Genomic DNA, 20,357 nt, shown 5'->3' on the forward strand with positions numbered 1-20,357 from the left:
CCTGTCCCTTCCCTTTGGCTGATTCCATTGGCTTTGTCTTCCTCAGGGGACCAGCCTTTCACAACTGGGCCAGGGGATTCCCCTGCTCCAAGGCCCGCAGCAGCGGGGCCGGGGCAGGGCCAGGACAGCAAGCACAGCAGGCTCAGGTCAGAGGAGCTCTAATGCGCAGTGAGAATGACTCTCGTTTGTCAGACTTGATTCCTCCTCGTACTGCTGGAGGAGTAAGACCTACAGGGACAAAATCCATGTTCAGGCCTAGAAGAAAAAGGCCCAGAGACTAGAAAGCTCAAGCCACCCTCAGGGAGAAGCAAAGGAAATACCTGAAGGTCACACAGGGCCTGGCCAGCTAAAGGAAGGATACACACAGACTGGGCCAGGTGACCGCGACAGAAATGAAAAGTGGATTTTTAACAGGACTGTCCCCAGTGACGCTGGGATTGGGAGTATAACGGTAGTTGGCAGGTCAGAAAATTAGAGATTTGGGATTCTGTCTTTTTTATGCATTTCTAAGATTGTGGTTAAAACTGCATAGTAAAATGTACCACCTTAGCCATTTTCCAGCGTAGAGCTCAGCAGTGTTAAGTATGTGATGTACACATTATTGTGAAACCTCGCCAGAACTTTTTCATCTTTTTGCAAAACTGAAACTCTGTACCCACTGAACAACTCCCCCTTCCATTCTGCTTTGTTTCTATGAATTTGACTACTTTAAATCTCTCAGATTCTGGCTATTTTTATACCTGGGTCACAACTTGTAACTTGTTCTGTTTGGCAAACCAAGGTAAGTATGTATGGGCATGACAGATCTGTGCAGCAGGCTCACTCAGGAAGCACGAACTGCAAGAGCAGCTAACTTCCTACAGCCACATAGAGACAAGCATAATCCTACAGCCGCACAGGCCATGGCCATCAGAATTCAGGATTAGCGTGGAGAGAAATGCATCGCCACCCCACTCTCAAAAAGAGCCAGGGAATGGTTACAAAACCCAGTGCAGAATGTCAGCGTTCAGGCTTTTGACCTGGTAGGACTAGCACCTGAGGGTGATCAGTGCCATTTTGGAAACGTACGCTATTAAAGACTACTAACAAATTTGGCCAGTGGTCCCAGCGAACACTCCTCACCTCCAGGAACTCTAGGCAGAAATGTGCATAGGACTGAACCAGAAATACAAAACACATGAATACGTCATCATTAGCTAGGCCTGTGAATCCCATTCCTGATGCAGCATTCCACAGTGGGGCTAGATCACATGGAGAACTCCTTTTCCCTCTGTTAGTGGTAACCTTGAGCTCGAGACCAAAGTAATTATGGGCAGAACAGGAATTCATAAACTACTAGGCCTGTATCTCAAGTCTTACTACTCATAAAAAGGAGGCTGGCTGAGGGGACCCAAGTCAACACCAGAGAGAATGGAGCCAGAAAGGGACAGAGAAGAGAGAAAGATCATTTGCCACCATGCCCAGGTAGACTCGCCCAGGCTTCCAGACAGGGCCGTGGCCTGGAAGTCAACCCAGCCAGCACCCGGAGGAAGAGAGGAGAGCAGCCTCTCTTCCCCTGGGCTGGTCAGGAGCAGCCCCAGCCTTCCCACCCTGCCAAGGAGAGTCAGGAAAGAGAAAGACACCACACCTCCCCACAGGCTTAACCTTCTCACTGTGCACGGTATCTACACCCACTAGGGCAAAGGCCACTGAAACGTCCTTTATCTCACTGAGTCAGTTCTCCTCGTGCAGGAGGGACATGAAGTCAGGGCAGGGAGAGGCCCAGAGCTGAGAACTCAACCTCTGGCAGTGAGGGGAAAAGATGAGAAGCCACATGCCCCAGGCCAACAACCACTGAGACAGGGTTCTCCTTCCTCTTGCTGCCCAGCCATGCATAGCAAGAATGTAAAGTTTTATCATGAAGGTAAACCACAGCGATCCAGACTGCGTGTTCAACTGGAGTATTTTGGATTTCAGCAATGACCAAATAAAGAGGAACAAATACCTGTCCTATGTAAAATATATGTTGTCTTCTTGAGTCAAGCTGAAGGAAAAAAAAAGTTATTAAAAAATGATCACAAATCCAAAGGCTCAAAAGAAAATGAAGGAAAAAAATGCTTGTGCTGGACACACGCTGCTCTCAGAATCATGTCTGCACAGAGACTGATGTAACAGAGTCCCCAGTAAGAAGACTTTCAGGAACTCAAATTTAAGGAGAAAGCTGCTGTTCAGACTTTGGAAGAAAACACCAGAAACTTACGGAGTAACAAACTCAGCTTAAAAACAAGCTGTGATATCTCAGTGAAGACAGGACCAATGGGAAAGAGAACCAGGAGGGCATCAGTCTAAAAAGCAGGTTTCTGGTCCCGAAGGCCTTCAGGACAGCAAAGGAATATGGAACAGAGAGAGCAAAGCTTTAGTAACCAATGGCTTACATGAAATCAAGAAAATCAAACTCCAGAGGTACAAAGAGGAACTCCAGATGGGACAAAGGTGCTTCTGCTGTCTTCAGAGTTAAGGAAAGTTGTCTAAGGCCTAGAGACCTCAAAGCCAGAGAGAGGCAAGAGCTTTCTTAGAAAAATCATGAGACAGGGAGACTTTCTTCCTCACTGAGTCCGAAAGGGAACATGCTTAGAAAAAACTCCAGAGACAGCCTCGGTTTAGAAATAGTTGAGGGCGATTCTCCATCAAGGAAAACGGTCAAACAAGGGGAAAACTTACCACAGTGACAGAAGTCAAAACCCCCAAGACATTCCAGAAGAAGAGGCAGAGGCAGGGCCCACAGTGGCTGAAGGGCAACAAAAGCCTCGGGATCCTGCTGGGTTAGAAACATGCAGAGAGAAAAGTAGAAGGTTTGTATTATGGAGAATTTAGGATCACAAAGTTTTTTGAAGAGCTGACTATTATAAATGTGGGGTCCCAGCTCAGAAGATAGGTAGACCCACTTATATTTAGGATTTATATAAAAATATGGAATTCAAGGCCTGTAGGGCCAAACAGAGGATGAGAAAGCCTGAGAAACTCTAGAAAGGAAATTCCAGGCAAGCCTGCACAACTTCCCTTCAAGATATAGGAATTCTAGTATCATAATTAGCCTCTTGATAGGAACTTTATCCAAATGGATTTTTAGGTTCACACTGGATACTGAGTAACTGACTCGGATTGGCTGGAATCCTAGAGAGTCTAAAATCAATACTGTTTTTCTCACTTATTTTCCAGGTGAGAGGCTGCTGAAGGAGCAGAGACTAGAGGCAGGGTGAACGAGTTCATACCCTGGTTTTACCACACGCTAGCTGTGCAACCTTCACCTAAGAGGTTAAGAGCGGGGTTAATGGAGATAATAAAAGGCAACTGACCTTGAAAGGTAACATTATAAGGTAGTTTAAGGGTTAAATAAATTAACGCATGACAAGTATTTAAAACAGTGCCTATGGTCTTCCCTGGTGGCACAGTGGTTGAGAGTCCGCCTGCCGATGCAGGGGACACGGGTTCGTGCCCCGGTCCGGGAAGATCCCACATGCCACGGAGCGGCTGGGCCCGTGAGCCATGGTCGCTAAGCCTGCGCATCCAGAGCCTGTGCTCCGCAATGGGAGAGGCCACAACAGTGAGAGGCCCGCGTACCACCAAAAAAAACAAAAGAACAAAAAACAGTGCCTAGAAACTGTTAAGGGCTCAACGAAGATTAGCTATCATTATCATTATTTTATTTATTCCATCTACTTCCTCCCCTCTCTGCTATATTCTAAAACTGCTAAGAGTAGTTTGGGTATAGATTCCAAGATCTATTTTAAAGTTCGGGGAACATCTCTTTTCCCCGGGAAGTGATGACACATTAAGGGAGTTAGGGATCAAACTGCTGCCACGTTAACGTTCGGATGCAACGTTCTCCTGAATCTGGGGAATCTAGGGACGGTGCTAAGTTACTATGTGTCTATATTAGGGAATCTAGGGACGGTGCTAAGTTACTATGTGTCTATATAGCTCCCCAGAAATCGGGGGGAAGGAAACATGCAAATGATACGAGGCTGGAGTTTAGCCAACTCTGCTAACATCCATCTGAAGCAGCTCTATCACTTCAGCAGAAACCACTAACATGAGAAATGGAGTCCTACAGACTGCCCTGAGCGACCCTGCAACATCTGAGACTGAATCAAATGGGGAGAAAAAGGAAAAACGAAAATGCTTTCAATATATTTAGGGATTTTAGTTTCTAAAATGGGAAAAAAGGGTTGACTCAGAATGAAGGTTGTTAATAGGATATAATTTAAAGGGCAGGAATTTCAAATGGTTGAGAGGGGGCCAGGTTTTTTCTTCCTTGCTGAATTACACATGCCAATCATGGTGCCTGCAAATCCTACAAATGGGAACGGCCTCAGCTTTAAGGATAGGCCCAGCTGCTGCAGACCATATAACCGCTCCATCTCACCTCACCACAGGGTCTTAGACTATGTGCAGACACCTGACCCATGAGCTTAACAGTGACCTCTGCTGTGGCCTGGAATGACAGTAAAAGCTGCAACAAAGCTGTATTCCCAATCTCTCTCTCTCAGGAATCTAAACAATATTGAAAATGAGGTGATTAGCCAGGAGACATGAAGCTGAAAGGTTACTATGTACAAAGGAACTGGAGCGGTCATGAGCAATCACAGCAAACCAAAGTCATGAGGAAGTAGAATCTCTAAGTAAGGTAGAGAAAAGATAGATGGGATAGGAAAAAAGAAAAAACCAGATGGCAACAAGAGGAAAAAGACACAAAGGAAAGACAGCTGCCTTGAGACCCCACTGTCGATAGGAAAGACTGCTTGTCTCCGAGCTGCCTTAGTTAACGACAGTTTTCTGGCCCAGGTGCATCCTTACGCCATATCCCGTTTCCTAAAATGGAATGGATCTCTGCTCCTTGCAACAGAAAATCGCTAACTAAAACAGTTACTTCAGCTCCCCTGAGGATGGAGTTTTCCCAGGAGGCAGCTCGGTGCCTCCAACAAACAGACTTCTGGCGAGTCCACCCCAGCCAGACGTGCCTAGATGTCGCAACAGAACGGGGGGGGGGGGTCTCATTCCCTAGGCTCCTTCGGCACAGGCCCTAGGGCTTATGAGCATCTCAATGGCCTACGAAAACGTTTGAGACCTGAAAAAAATATTTACTGGATGTAAAATATGAAAATAAAATCATAAAATCAAAGTTAATAAATGTTTAATGTCTACAACTAGTCTAATGAAGCTTAACTCATTAAGTTTTGTATAAGCTAATTTCATGTGGGATGTGGGTACATTTTTTTAATACGTTTGATATGTGACATGGTAAAGGCCACCGAAGATAAGAATGCTGAGGCCTTCTAAGGACTGCAAACCAGTCCCGCGGAAGGAGACATGCTTGGGTGTAAGCTGCAACCTGCCCACCCTGCCCTCTGCAGAAGTTTACACTTAAATATTATGCCTTAATACTCAAAACTGAGCAGTCTGAAGTTAGAAATCAACCCTCACCTCCCAAATTTAAACATACTGTAATTTTGGTAGTCCTGAATTAGGAGTCTATTATTTTTTCTTAATGTAATATTTTACAAAAATGAAGCCAAACAACTTCTACTAGCCATCCTATTAGTTTTACCAAAAAGAAGGGAAAACATGTTATTCAGGCTACAAATGGTCCTGTATGTTTGAAGGACATCTGTCAGAATAATAAATCAAAAATTGGTCACATTTACTCTCTCCTTGTGCAAGAGTCCCCATGAATGTCAGGAACAGATCCAAACATTCTCTCCCATTTGGCCAGATTCTTAATCTGAGAAAAACAGGAGGTAGTTCAGAAGTTATACGAGATTTAAATCTTATACCTGTAAAAGCAGAAAGGCAAATATAATTCTCCTTCCACAGTCACTGCTGATAAGGGCTCTCACTGGGTGAGCACAGAGAAGCTCACCGTCTGTTCCAGCTACGACCACTGCCCTCTCCCCACCTTCTCTGCTGGCCTTCCCTGCAGACCTCTACTTCCCGGTCCTGCCCCCCACACACCCACTCTCCCTTCTATACCCCACCCCCACAACGCCTCTTCTGCAAAACTGTTCCCTGGGAGTTCCCTGGCCGTCCAGTGGTTAGGACACTCTGGGCTTTCATTGCCGAGGGCCTGGGGTCCAGTCCTTTGTGAGGGAACTAAGACCCTGCAAGCTGTGTGGGGCAGCCAAACAAAACAGAAAAACCAACCAAACAAAACCATTGCCCTCCTCGTCAGAGCGCAAGGCCAGACCCTTGCTCCTGTTTCACTCTTTGACTCTAGGTTACACACGTCTCCTCCGTCCCCAGTTCCCTGCACTTTCTCACCTCTCCTCAGGCCTTGCTGAAGGCACTGACCATTTCTTTTATTCCTTCTTTCTAAACACCAGTGTCTGCTAAAGGTACATCCTGACTCCATTTTTTTTTTAGCTCAACCACCTGCCTGGCTTGAATAAGAACCATTTCCATGATGACAATTCCACATTCTCTCATAACAGGAATATTTCCCTATCATCCCACAATGAACTGAAAATCACTAATTCGCCATATGAAGTCCCTATAAAAGGCAACATCTTCCCCCAACAAGTCTCCCAGGCTGGGAGACTCTCTCCCCCTCCCCACCCTACACATCTTTCCATTTCATCTGATCTCTGCTTATTTTCTCCTCTCAGCGTTTAAACCAACGCAAAGCCTCTTCCGTCTTAAGGAAAACCCGTATTCAATCCTATGCCTTCTCTAGCTGCCATGCTCTCTCTCCATTTCCCCACCCAGGCTTATCTTCCCGACTTCTATCGCTCCACTTCCCACTTACTCCTCCACCCATCACTACGCCACTGAAGCGCCTCCGGGCGCAGCCTTCATCTCGCAGGACTCTCCCTCTGTGACTCCGCTCTCACCACCACAGTCTTATGCTCAGCCTGCTGGAGACTCCTGCTCCCCCTAAGCACCGGTGCTCCCGTGGGCTCCACCTCGGCCCTCGCTGCTCCCCACTTACACCCCTACCAGGCCAGCCATCCAGTCCACGCGTTCTCAACTCGAGCTGTTAAAGAGAACCTTTTGTAGGAGTTGTTTTAACCGTGCAGAATGCCTCCAGAGGGCGCTCAAACACTTGCTCAGAAATCTTCATGGCCATTTACACGACAGCATTAGAACCTGAAACGAATTTCACAGTGGATTACTACCTCTAACTCGTTGCTAAGCAGCATGAAGATTTGTACAACCTGCTTTCTGCAGGTTCCCTGATCGTAACTGTGAGTCTGGGGGCTTGCTTATCACAAGGTCCTAATCCTAGCATAATATAGAGATAAAGTAATGTTACTGCATATTGGTTAACTAAAAACCTGACTTACGTTTGCTGGCCGATGCCAAGTATTTTGAATCATTGAAATATTCTTAAATCCTATCAAGCTTAATCCTACACGTTTGACATGCACATCTAAAAATAATTTTGAAAGCCAGAGGGACATAATGGGGTTTACCCTGAAGGAAAGGGTTTCAGATTATTTTTATGAATTGTTTTATCATTTACCTAACCTCTTTGGGACAGACGTTTGCTCTGGCTTTAATAAGGGCTTCCTCACAAGATCTGTCACAATACTGTGGAAGGCGCTGCAAAATTAGATGTGGAAATAAGCTATGATTATTTTATGAACTTGCAGGTTATGAAAAATAAATGAGCTCTAGAATAGCTTTACTGAATTTCTTATATCAGGTGACACAAGAGACAATGCATATTCTAGAGTTAGAATAAAGCTGTAGAAATGCTTTCGTATTAGCAACACAAATGACTGCTTTTTAAAATCAAACTTTGAATTCTTCTGATACAACGCCAAAGTTAAACTTCATTTTTTTTGAAAATCTCCCTTCTTCCAACTTCTGTCCAAATGAGTATCTACCATAGCCACTGGTTATCCATCTTGTAGTTCTCCCAATTTGGATTAGCTGTGGTAATTCTTTAAACTTAGGCCAAACACTTTGATTTGCCCAATCTAGTTTCACTCCTTATCCCTTTATCACATCTGTGAACATTTAAAACTACTGCCCCTGCCACTTCTGGGAACTTCCTCCCCAGCTGCCAGGAACCGCCCTCTCCTGAGCCCCTCCTCTGCACTCACCGCCTGGCACATCTGCCCCTGTAGGCCCTGCAACAGTGAACCCAATCAGCTGGGCTGAACCAATCAGATGCTCTTCCCTGAGAGTTTAGACTTGGGACGTGGAAAGTCTGGGTCCATAAAGTGACCTGGCAGGGACAGTGACTCAGGAGGGACAAAGGCAGAGAGAGCAGCTGCACTGATTCCTGTTGACGTTCCAGCCACCACTGGGTCTCGGCCAAGAAACAGCCTTGGATGCCATGGTAGCCTCCTCAGAAATCCCCCTTCACTTAAGCCATTTCAAATGCATTTTCTTTTAACCAAATGTTCTCTAAGACATCCTCCTCCTCTCTGATGAATTCTTTTGAGAATTTAAAGGTCTCCCCTACCTTTTCCTTGATGGGTCATATGCCCCAGCTCTGCTCTGGGCTCCTCCTCATTCTGGTCTACACAATCTCACCCATCCACGGTTTCCATGCCAGCTGTGCGGTGAGGACACTGTGAATGATTCTCCAACCTCTATCCATACTTCTGCTACAGCCTGAATGTTTGTGTCCCCTAACTCCAGTGTGATGGTGTTAGGAGGTGGGGCCTTTAGGAGGTGATCAGGTCATGTGGGTGGAGCCCTCACGATGTGATGAGTGTCCTTATAAAAGAGACCCCAGAGAACTCCCTCGCCCCTCTGCCACGTGAGGACACAGCGAGAAGATGGCATCTATGAACCAGGAAGCAGGACCTCATCAGACACTCAATTTACTGGCACCTTGATCTTGGACCTCCCAGCCTCCACAACTGTGAAAAATAAATACTTGTTGTTGTAGCCACCCAGTCTACGGTATTTTGTCATGGCAGCCCAAATAGACTAGGACAACTTCTAATGGCCAGGTAGGCACCTGCGGATGGATCAGACCTAGGGCACCCCTCTGCCTATGTCCTGGCCCACCTCTGTGTGGAACGACCAGTTTGGAAACATCAGTAGAAATCGCTCCAATTATTCAGCAGTACTGACAACAGGATGACTGACTTTAGGACCACCACGTGCTCAAAGAGTCAGAGTCTAGCCCAAAAGGCAACCACAGTATTACCCAAAGTCAGGGTCATGAAGTCTTAACTCCATATAAAAGACATCAACAGTCCAGTCTAAGCTAGACAGATACCCCAATCTTAAACAATACATAGATGTGTAATCATATTCCAAGAAAAATTTACCACACAGAAACACTGATACATGTCCTACAAGCCCCATACACTCAGCATGTCCAAAACTCAATCTGTCATCTCTTCACCAAAGCCAACTCTGTTCTCAACTATAGCAAATGGGTCCACTAGTCTCTCAATTGCAAGTCAGAAACCTGGTTACCATCAACCCTCCTCCCACTCACGAAGTTCTGTCACCCTATCTCCTCAATTCCTCCTGAATTTATCCACCCACCTCACCGACATTCAGCTGTCATTCAGGCCACCATCTTCCCCTGGAACACTGCGAAGCCTCCAGGCTTGCCTTCCTCTAACCCATTATCCACTGTAAGGTAATCTTCCTAAAATGCAAAATGGATTATTACCCCGCTTAAAGTTTTTCAATGGGTTCCATTAATTCTCAGTGTAATTTCCAAATTTATTCATATGGCATACATTTTTTGGTTTGTTTCTTTGTTTTTGGCCATGCAGCATGCGGGATCTTAGTTCCCCAATCAGGGATCGAACACCGCGCCCCCTGCATTGGGAGCACAGAGTCTTAAACCACTGGACCGCCAGGGAAGTCCCAGGCTTTCAAACTCTGATCAGCGTTAGCTACTATTTACCTCTCCTGGTTCATCTCTCACAGCTGCCCATTCCGATTCTAGCTCCAGCCAAACCAGACTTCTTCAGACTCGCCAGGTTCTGTCTGCTCCTAGGCCTCAACCACTCCCTGCCCCGCCCCCCCAACGCTCCTTTGAACTCTGGGCCCTCACACTTGCTGTTCCCGCCATTTACCTTCGGGGCTCACCTTCTCTAGAAAGCCTCCCCTGATTGGCACCCCTACCCTCAAATCTGGGTCATGTAGGGTACCTTCTTATGTGCCCCCAGAGCCCTTCCATGTCCACAACGCTATCTCCACTATCACACTTCCTCGGCTTTGTCCTCCACTAAGCCACATGCCACTCCACGTCCACAGAACCTACTGCAGGTCCACAGTTAACCACTGGCAAGGGAACAAATGCACATGCCTTTAGAATAACCTCTTCAGCCTCACCTACACTGCATACCCCGAGGCACCCTGAGCTCCACTCTGCCGAGTCACTTGCAGGCCCTGTATGATAATCAGGCTCTCAATGCTTCTGCCCTTGGTCCAGCTGGCTAAGCGCTACTCATCCTGACTCAGTTAAATGCAACTTGCTCTGTGACTAGATCTGTGTGTTAGGAACACGAAGAGTTAACAAGAGTCAAACTAGGAAATTCCACGGCCCATGTTTTAAGTTTCTGCATTTATTCTACAGTTACAAGAAACGAGAACTATTTTTATTCTGCATATTGCTAAGAAGCAATTTTCCTCCTAAAGCTGGAAGAGACAAAATTCATTCAAACTTACTCCAAATGTATCACTCAAAAAATGTTTAGATATTAGTTTTTAGAGAACATTTTAGAGGACACTTTAATATATAAGACAGATCTATTTTTTTAAAGGGCACGTATCTATTAACCATGCAGCTAACACATGTTCTACATAAGATGTACTTTTTTAAAGTAAACGTTCCAAAATAAATGAAATAACAAATTATAGATGTAATAACATAATCCTGAAAAATAAAAAAAGCAGAAAATTTTAAATCATCCAACATCCTACTACCCAAAATCCACAACTTTTAAGATTTTCATTTAATTTCTTCTAGACATTTTTCCATCATAGGTTTTTGTGGAGGGTTGTTGGGACTTCTGTTTAACTAAGGGTTTTAATCATATCACGTATGCAATTTTGCATCCTGATTTTCCTTCAACATTGTCATAAGCACTTTAATACATTTTCTTCCTAAATATTTTAACGGCCAGTAATATATTATCCAGTGGATGTACCATAACTTAACCCTTAAAGTTATAGGAAATGCACCCTTAAAAATAATTCCACAATACATATCTTTTGTATGTAAAGCCTCTCTGTATTTAAAAATATTCCTCTGGGCTTCCCTGGTGGCACAGTGGTTGAGAGTTTGCCTGCCGATGCAGTGGACGCAGGTTTGTGCCCCGGTCCGGGAGGATCCCACATGCCGTGGAGTGGCTGGGCCCGTGGGCCACGGCCACTGAGCCTGTGCGTCTGGAGCCTGTGCTCCGCAATGGGAGAGGTCACAACAGTGAGAGGCCCATATACCGCAAAATAAATAAATAAATAAATAAAAATATTCCTTTGATGGCTCCTAGGTGGTTGCTACATCAAGGAATATGATTACTTTTAAGGCTCTTGATACATATGTCTAATGTAACATAAGAGTGTGACATTTTTGCTACATCCTCGTAAGCCCTAGGTCTTAAAATTTTTTAGTCTAAATTTAGGCCTTTATTAAGTGAGAAATTGTAAAATCTTCATTACAAAGTAAATCTCGTTGTAAAAAGGAAAAAAAAAACTTTAACAATCCAAAACATTGTGAAATAAATATAAAATCAGTCCCAGAACTAAAAATTCAGTCTCCCCTATTCTCTTCCCCTCAGAAGTAGTCACACATCTTTCTAGATCTGTCTCTATTTTTATTCAGAACACACACACACACACTATTTTGTTTTGTATCTTACAAAGAAATGGAATTAAGCCTGCTCAAAAATATATTCTAGACATCTATCCAGGCTATGTCAATACATACAAATCTACCTCTCTTTTAAAAAGCTACATAACATTCCATAGTGTACAGGCACCAAATTTTTTGTGTTCATCTTCAGTTTTTCCTCATTCTAAGTGATGCTGCAACAGACTTCATTCAAACTAACTTGTATCTTCTTATTAGAATATCATCAATTCCTTGAAGTGTATCTGCTAGATGAAAGCATATACGTGTTTTTAAAATTTTGACAGGTTTGGGCAAACTGTCATCTGGAAAGGTCGAACCAATTTTATGTTCCCAAGAATATATGAGGTACCTTTTTCTCTACATCCTTGGGCAGCTTTTAAATTTTAGCCTGAGAGCACCCTCCCCCAAAAAAACCTCACCGTTTTAATTTCCATTCCCCTAATCACAAGTGAGGTTGAATTTCCCGTCATTGCTTTGATATTTTCATTTCTCTCAGAACTATTCATATTCTCCATTCATTTCTTAATTGTGTCAATTCTATTATCCTTTGTTTATACATGTTACCAAAACTTTTTCCCCAGTCTGTCACCTTGTGTTTTTCTGTCACACAGAAATTCAGCTTTGATGATGTTCCAACTTATCATTCTTTTATGATTTGAGGCCTTGGTCTTACCTAAATGGTCTACCCCAAAAACATTTTTCCCAACATAATACATCCTCCAACATAATACTTATATTTTCTTCTAGTACTTTTAAAGGTGTTTTTGTCTTTGAGTTAGTTCTTTAATTCAAATGAAAGTCATTTTTGAATATGGGGAAGTAGAATCTTTCTTTCCAAATAGTCATTTTTCCCTATACAATGCATCAAACCATTGCCCAACTGTTTCAAAATACCAACTTTATTATATAATAAATTCCTATATATATATATATATATATATATATATATATATATATGGGTCTGTTACTGGATTCTACTGGTCCATGTACCAGCTTGTCTATTCTTGTGCTCACCATTTACATTACTGTACCATTACAGTATGTTTTGATATCTGGCATAGCAAATCGTTCATCACTATTTTTCCGCTTGAAAAATTTCTTGGCCACTCTAGCACATTTAGTCCTCTGGACAAATTTTAGAAGCAATTTATCAAGTGTCCAGAAATAAGTCTCACTGGGATTTCAACTGGAATAACACTGAAGTTACAGTTTAATTTGTAGAGTATTGCAATCTTTACAAAGATGCCGTCCCTTCCAGAAACATGTAATGTCTGCCCATTTATTTAGGTTAGCTTTTAAATTCTTCAGGTAAAGGTTTTTACTTTTTTCATAAAGCTCTTGTACATTTGTGTTTTACTCTTAAATGTGTTCTGGTTTTGTTGCTACTGAGAAGAGAATTTTACTTTTCTATAGGAGTAATTACCAATTATTTGATTATGAGTGAGATTACACACCTTTCCAAATGTTGAACAAATTATATTTCTATCCAATGAACTATCCACATCCTGCAACCACGTGTGGATTTTCATGATTTTCCTCATTGATTTGTGTGAGTTCTTTGCATGTTGAAGATATTAACTCTTCACTTATATTTGTCATAAATATTTTCCTACTTTGTGGTTTAGTTTTTGATCCTAGGGTTTTGTTTTCTCTTTCTTCTTAAAGAAGTTTTAAATGTGTACATAATCTAATACATTGATTTTAACTAGCAACAGATTTGAGTGCCCCATAGGTGCGAAGACCTGTATCTCTCTCTCACAAAAGCTGCACGGTGGGTATTACTTTCCTCACTTAAAATAATCCAGTTCAAGTCTGTGTGACTGCAAAGCCTGTCCTCTGTCCACCTCAGCGTGCATAACTCTTTTTTCCAGATGTTTAATATTTACTTCCATATCTTCTTCCTGATTTGAAGGGCATTCACGATGGTTTGTCATTTATTACATTCCCATATACAGTTTATCTCTGGGGTGCTGAATAGGTTCCAGTGACCTGTACAGAACAAACATGATTCTACAATATGTTTAGACAATCAGATAGGGTTTGTCCCACCTCATTACTCACTATTCTGTCCAGTTCACCCAAAAAAGGGCATCTCTATAACGTTTAAACATCACATCCAGGAATACGGCCTGTCCTTCTGTTTAAGACATTCTGTCTTATCTTTCAGGATGCTTTCTGGTCTCCTCCAGGCAGACAGCACTTGTCTCGATGAGGCTGTGCTTACCTGTTTCTTGTTTTTTGTTGCATTGTGATCAGAGCCTGCTGTTTTGGTTGTTTTTCCATTTAGTTTCTGCCAGGTTATTTTTAGTATTCAGAAAGCTATGACTTTTATGTACACATTGTGCGCCCAGTCACTTTCTCGATTTTTTTGTCTGTTTTTTCTGTTATTCTCATTTTTTTAAGCCAATAGCATCTACAAATGTTTCCCTTCTTTTAATTTTAGAGCCTCACCTCAGTCTTATTTCATGTATTCCTGCTTTGACAAAACTTACCAAAAACACGTTAAATACCCCAAATTTTAATTTGACTCTGATACTTTTCTGTTAAGCATAGTATGAATAATTAGTTTAACATATGTGTGCCTTTCGCATTAAAAAGTGCATTTTATGCCTACTTTTTAGAAATAAAGAATTATTTATTTTTAAAATCAATTATTTATTTTTAAAATCAAATACCTATCTTGACCTTAGTTTAGCTGGTAGTTTAAAGTCAACGTGAACTGGACGGGAAAGACCACTTCTCTTCTAGAAAGGCCTCTGAAATGGCCTACCTGGTCTCCCCCACTTCGACTCTCCACCCCTACATTCTGCACGCAGCTGCTGCAGTGGTTGTTTAAACATGCAAATCTGATTATGTCACTCCCCTACTTAAAACCGAACCCTTGTAATGGTTTCCCATTTCACTCAGGGTGAAATAAAACATCCTTAACCTGCCCTACAAGACCCTACACGATCTGGCCCCTGCCTAGCCACACTTGCCCCTCACCCACCATAATCTATCCACACGTCATTCTTTCAGTTCCCGGAATGGGCAAAGCTTCCCCGCTTCTGGGCCTGCCTACAGGCTGTTCCCCTGCCTGGAAAATTATCCCCCATCTCATTCTACACTGACGCCTACTCACCCTTCAGATCTCAGCTCAAATCTTATTTTTGCAAAAAAGTCTTTCCTGGGCCCTCTTTCTGCAATCTAAAATTTGGTCCCCTTTTTATACTCTCTCATAGGCAATGCTACTTCACTTTCATAGCAGATACCAGTTTATGATTCTACATGCAGCTGCGCGATTGTGTTTAATTTCTGATCTCCTCTCCCCCCCATAGATCAATTACAAGAGAACAGGGTCAAGTTGATTTTGCTGGCCACACTACAAACATTCATGCATATATGAATGAAAGAAAAACACCTACAAAGCCCCTAATGGTATCTCTTACATCTTAAAACGATACCCATCACATTATTCAATAAATATTTACCGTTAAAACTCTGATACTGCCTGCAAACTCCATAAGAATCCATTTTACTCAAAGGACATAAAAACTAACCTGAATCTGCTGCTGCTTCAGAAAAACACATACACAAATTTACATCACTAGGAAGTTAAGTTCTGTTTACATATTATGAGAGTTTTATGTAGTGTTCAAGTTGCTGATACTTTATTCTCAGGCAACTAATTTTTATGCCTTATTTTTAAGGTATGTAAAGCACTATGAAAAATGTGCTTTGTAAAATACTCTTTCAGAAGTCTAATGTATTAACAGTACTTGGTAAAAATACAGCAAAATCAGAAATTAAACAGCATTCAAAGTTGGCTATCTGTAGTATTCTGTAATATACATATCTGGTCAAAAAGAAAATATAAATTATATTGTAAATTAAAAATTCCTTCAGATCACAAAGGCCAATAAAATCAACATTATATACCGCTTTACACTCTACAAAGACTTGCACATACATCATATGACTGAACTTGGTGGGACAGAGCAGGTATTAACATCATTTGTAGAATGTCCTCCCCAAGGTCACAGGACTTGAAAGTAGTAGAGTCACAATTACAACGGGGGGAGGGGTGGAGGCTCCTACATGTAAATTTCTGAACCAAAGAGAACTTCCATCATAAAAGCTTAGGCTCTGTAATTAGTGTAGATTTGTGCTCCCTTCACTAAAATTTCACTTCACTAGAGAACGACAACCAAAGAAGCTGTTTAAGTATAAAGTTAAAACATCCATTGCCATCAATCCAGGAAATGGCTAAATAAACTATGGTGCACTCCAACTATGGAACATGATGCAGCAGTTCTGCAAAATGAGTGAATGCATCATAGGCTAAAACTGAAAGCTGGAGTACACTTGTACTTGTTAAAACAGTCAAAGATAATACAAGTACACACATTGTTTAGATCGTAAAAACATTTTTAAAGATCTGGAAGGATACACACCAAACATAATAGTTGTTATCTCTGGGGACAGAGATTTGTAGTCAAAGACTTTAGCCCATCTCTGTAATGTTTTAATTTTTACAAAGAAAATGCTTTACTTTGCTAATTTAAAACTAATTTTTTAAATTTAAATTAACCTGTGGGTTGAACAAGAAGGTCATTTTTCTGTTCTAAAAAGCTGTGCATCTACCAAGGAAGTAGGGCCCCCCCCAAAGAAAGGACAAAATATAGAAACAAAAACAGTTCGATCCTTTTAAAACAATAAACTATCACAAAACGTTCCTTAAAAAAAAAACCAATAGCTCAGAATTTTAAAAAAACATCTAGTCTCCTTTGTTGCAATAAGACAACCAATCAACTATCAACTAGAAAAGTCCGGAACAGGCTCCTCCTAGAGAGATTTAGTTGTTAGAGTTCGGCAAGGAAGGTTTCACAAAGGAGCTGAGTTTTGAGGGAAATGAGAGGTGACTTGGCAGAGAGATGCGGGAAGATTAAGCCAGATGGGGAAATGTCTGGGAGGTGGATATGTTGAGTTAATCAGAAGCAGGGCACGGGGAGAAAACTGGAGTAAAGTCCTGAAAGAGGAGAGGAGGTTCCTTTGGATGTGGGAGGTGAGAGGGAGCTCGACGGCGCTGCCATCCAGTTTACCTGGGTTGAGAATCCGGCCCTTGTTATGGTCAAACAATGGAGGCGTCCAGCGGCAGCAGCGATCTGCGCTGGGTGCCGGGAGGGTTCCTCATCACCTGAGTAGGATGCTCGGCTGGCTCTGCTGGGACGCGAGGCGCTCTAAAAAAAACCACAACATCACATCATGCAGCCAAGCTTCTCCGCGACACAGCCTGGCTCCCTGATCCCACGGCGCGGCCATTACCGCCTCTCCGCGGACCCGCCTGGAAAGGCTCCAAGGCGCGGCTTCACGGGTTTCTAAAGCTGTTTTGCTCCCCCTTCCCTCAGCTCCAACAACAATGGAGCCCGGCTCGGGAGTCCGGCTCCCGCGGGGCCTCCGCCCGGCCTCGCCCCTGCCGCTGCACCTCCGCCGCCGCGCACCCTGCCGCCATCTGTAACCCCCGCTCCCCGGCACTGCGGGCCCACGCCGGCTCGCCGAGGCCAGAGGCCAGGCTGCCCTCCCCGGGGCCGGCCCGGTGGCCGCCAGGCCGCCCAGCTGCGCGGTAGCTGCTCTGACCTTTCCCACCGATGCCCGGGCACCCGCCCCGGCTCGAGGCCCATCCTAAGTGATGGGTTGTTTTTCTTTTCTTTAATCCACTCATCCTTCTTCCGACCCCGAGCCCACTCCCCGGCCCCCGCCCCCCACCCCCGCCTTGACTCAGAGAAGAAATAAAGAGACTGCAGCTCGGCCGCCCCACAACTCACTCCAAGTGAGGGGTTGAAGCGCCCCAGGCCGCTGACTCCGCGCACCCACCCTCCCTCTCCTCAAGGGACACCTCACAGGTGCGCCTCCAAGCCGCGCGCGCGCGCTCCGCACACCCAGACGCCTCCGGGGGACAGCGCGCGTGCGCACGCACGAGGCCAGCGAGCCCCAGGGGAGCGGGGGCCACACGCATGCGCGCCGCCCGGCCCTCTCCCCTTCCCCCCTCCCCTGCCCCCGCCCCCGTTGGCCGCCCGCGCGTGCCCTCCCCCCAATCCCAGGCTGGTCCCGGGTACCCCCCAACCCCCACCGCCCAGCGCGCGCGCGCTCCCGCTCGCCCGCCTCGCTCCTCCTCCCCCGCGCCCCACCCGGGCCCGCGTTACCCCGGGCAACCGCAGTGCGGCCGCACCTGAGCTTTGCGCCTGCGTCCCACCGGCCAGACCCTCCCTTCCCCTCGGTCCGTTCCCCAACCCCTAACAGCTGCAGGAGGGGGGCGTCGCCCCCTCCCCGGGAAGTGAGTATCGATCGGCCTCCCCCGCCCCTCCCCGCAGACACAGACCCGCCGCCGCGCCGGCGCCTCTGCCGCCCTCCCGGTCAGCGCGGACAGGCCTCGCCGCCCCGGCCCCCGCTCCCAGCGTGCACCGCGGCGAGCGCTCGGGTGGGAGCCGGCGAGATGCGCTCGGCGGGCGGTGCCCACTGACCTCCCTCGGCGGCCGGGCCGGCGCAGGGCCGGAGCCGGGAGCCAGCCCCGCCCGCCGCCCCGCCCATGGACCGCCGGCCCCCGCTGCCGCCCGTCCGGAGGACCGCGCCGAGGGGGGGAGCCGCCTGAAGGACCGCGACGGCCGCGCCCGCAGGTGAGGCGGGGCCCGAGGTGTGACCGAGTCCAGCCCCGCTCACCTGGCGGTACCTGCAGTGAGGCTCTGCGGGCGCCGGTGGGGGGGCGGAGGCATCTGTCGCGGCAGAAACTCATTTAGGTAATTTTTAAAGCCCTCACTGCAGGGGGAGGGGTGCTCCCGACCCACGGGCTGCGGAAGGGTGTCCCCTTGCGGAGACATCTCGGGGGGAAAAACCAAGAGGTGGAAAGGAGGGCAAAAGTGAGGCGCAGCGACTCCCGCGCCGGCTGCCTGCAGGGTCTTCCAGCCCGTTATGGGGAGGGGGATGCCCTTGCCAGGGCTCCAGTCGAGCCTGCAGTCCGTCCCCACCGCGCACCCAAGCCAATCCGAAGGGGGAGGAGAGGACAGCCCAGGGGCCGCTTCTGCCAGCCCCGGGGTGGGATTGTAGGGTGAGGGATCCGCATTGCAGGTGCACCAGGAGCGCCCGAGGGCCTGGCCCTGCTTTGTTTGGGATGCTGTGGGGAGGAGGCCGTCTGAATCCACATCCCCTATTTAAATGCGTTTTACCACCTCGTGGACGTTAGAGACCCTCCCAGATAAGTTGCATTGTCTCCTGTCCTGATAACCCTTTACGTAAGTACTCTATCTTTACAGCCTCTTTCTAAAGCTTTGATATGGGCTTTAGTTTACCCTAGATAACGATTTGCTTGTGATTCATGAAACTGAGCATAATGCAAATATGCAGCAGAGCTCCAGGCTCGGCGACAGAGCTGCCGTCTGCTACAACGAGTTAGTCTAGTTTATCTGACTTACGTTTTCATGCTGACCTGTATTAATTTTAAGCTTTGATATTGAGCCGTATGATCTATTCCAATTATGCAAATGAAGTGGTCTGAGAGGAAGTATGATCGTGCTCTGTAATTTAGGTTGCAGTAATCGGTCTTATAACAAAATACAAGCTGTCATACGGTAATATATTACACATTTCCAGAAACCTACCTGTAAGAGTGTTAAAGCTAGAATTGACGTTTTAATACTTTTAAGTTTGACGTTTATTTAAAGAGCATTGTTATTGTTTTATTAAATGGGTTTTGTTTTGTTTTGCACAGTCAAGAATTCTCTTGCATTTTCTTGCTGTTGAATTATAAGGAAAAGAATGCTAACATTTAAAGTGACTTTTACCTCCAAAGACGTTCTGAATTTATTTCTTTAGGCTAAATGTTCCTCTTACGTGAAATATTTTTGGAGGTTTTAAAGCTTATGGTATGTTTATGTGTATATACACATATGTTTACGTATACATACACACTATTGGAAAACCTTAATATAAAATAGTTTTTATTGTTCCTCTGCATCACGTTATAATTACTCAGTAAATTCAGTTTAGGTATATTTAAAATCTAAAGTACCAGGCAATAATTTGTCTGTATCAGATTTTTACTGTAGCACATGTAAATACAACAGTCTAACAAACAAGTTTCTTGGAAATTAGATATTTTTATTGTTAAATTTTTTTTAAAAAATGAATCCTTTTACTTACGACAGAAAATCACTCATGTGGGCGCTTAACTCTTTCATCTGTCATTCGTTGCATAAATTCATTTTAACATCATCATTACTTGATGGAGTGCGTTTGCGGCAATACTGATGTTAACAGTGTTGAGGCTTTTAAGAAATACTTATTTTTATATTATATTTATAATTTTCTTATATTTCTGGGAAGAAAAGACATGAGCCTTTTTTCTTTTATCTGGAACAAGGTCAGCCATAAAAAGTTCTTAAGATACAGTGGGCACACTATGTTTATTAACTAAGATTAATTGTAGCTACTGGATTGGGTATCCTTAAAGGGCAGAAACTAGGCGCCTTTATAGGCTTCACACACCAAGGGTGCAATAAATGTTTGACTC

General features: G+C 44.8%; 2 protein-coding genes across 18 annotated transcripts in view; one reads left to right on the forward strand and one right to left on the reverse strand.

The window, feature by feature from the left end:
• Nucleotides 1–18,818, reverse strand: part of LOC149747538 (uncharacterized) — a 32,916-nt gene extending 14,098 nt beyond the window's left edge. For 2 of the 14 annotated variants that reach the window (XR_016387459.1, XR_016387460.1), the window contains exons 1-3: nucleotides 18,174–18,818; nucleotides 16,897–17,034; nucleotides 2,701–2,797 (exon numbers count right to left, since the gene is read on the reverse strand). Coding sequence is in view for 6 of the 14 variants with exons in the window: in XM_089894403.1 (XP_089750529.1) it covers nucleotides 2,701–2,797; nucleotides 16,897–17,034; nucleotides 18,174–18,584 (646 nt within the window). In the remaining 8 variants the exon portion in view is untranslated. The remainder of the gene's footprint in view (nucleotides 1–2,700; nucleotides 2,798–16,896; nucleotides 17,035–18,173) is intronic. The other 12 variants (XR_016387464.1, XM_089894406.1, XR_016387458.1 and 9 more) reach the window with 11 other exon arrangements.
• Nucleotides 17,572–20,357, forward strand: part of CCDC92 (coiled-coil domain containing 92) — a 30,515-nt gene continuing 27,729 nt past the window's right edge. Inside the window, exon 1 of one of the 4 annotated variants that reach the window (XM_022597918.3) lies at nucleotides 17,572–18,128. The gene's annotated coding sequence lies outside the window, so the exon portion shown is untranslated. The other 3 variants (XM_022597915.3, XM_022597916.3, XM_022597917.3) reach the window with 3 other exon arrangements.

The sequence above is a fragment of the Delphinapterus leucas genome, chromosome 14, assembly GCF_059928025.1.
Source record: "Delphinapterus leucas isolate spDelLeu-1000000601 "Yukka" chromosome 14, BTC_Dleu_Yukka2, whole genome shotgun sequence".
NCBI classification, from domain to species: domain Eukaryota; kingdom Metazoa; phylum Chordata; class Mammalia; order Artiodactyla; family Monodontidae; genus Delphinapterus; species Delphinapterus leucas.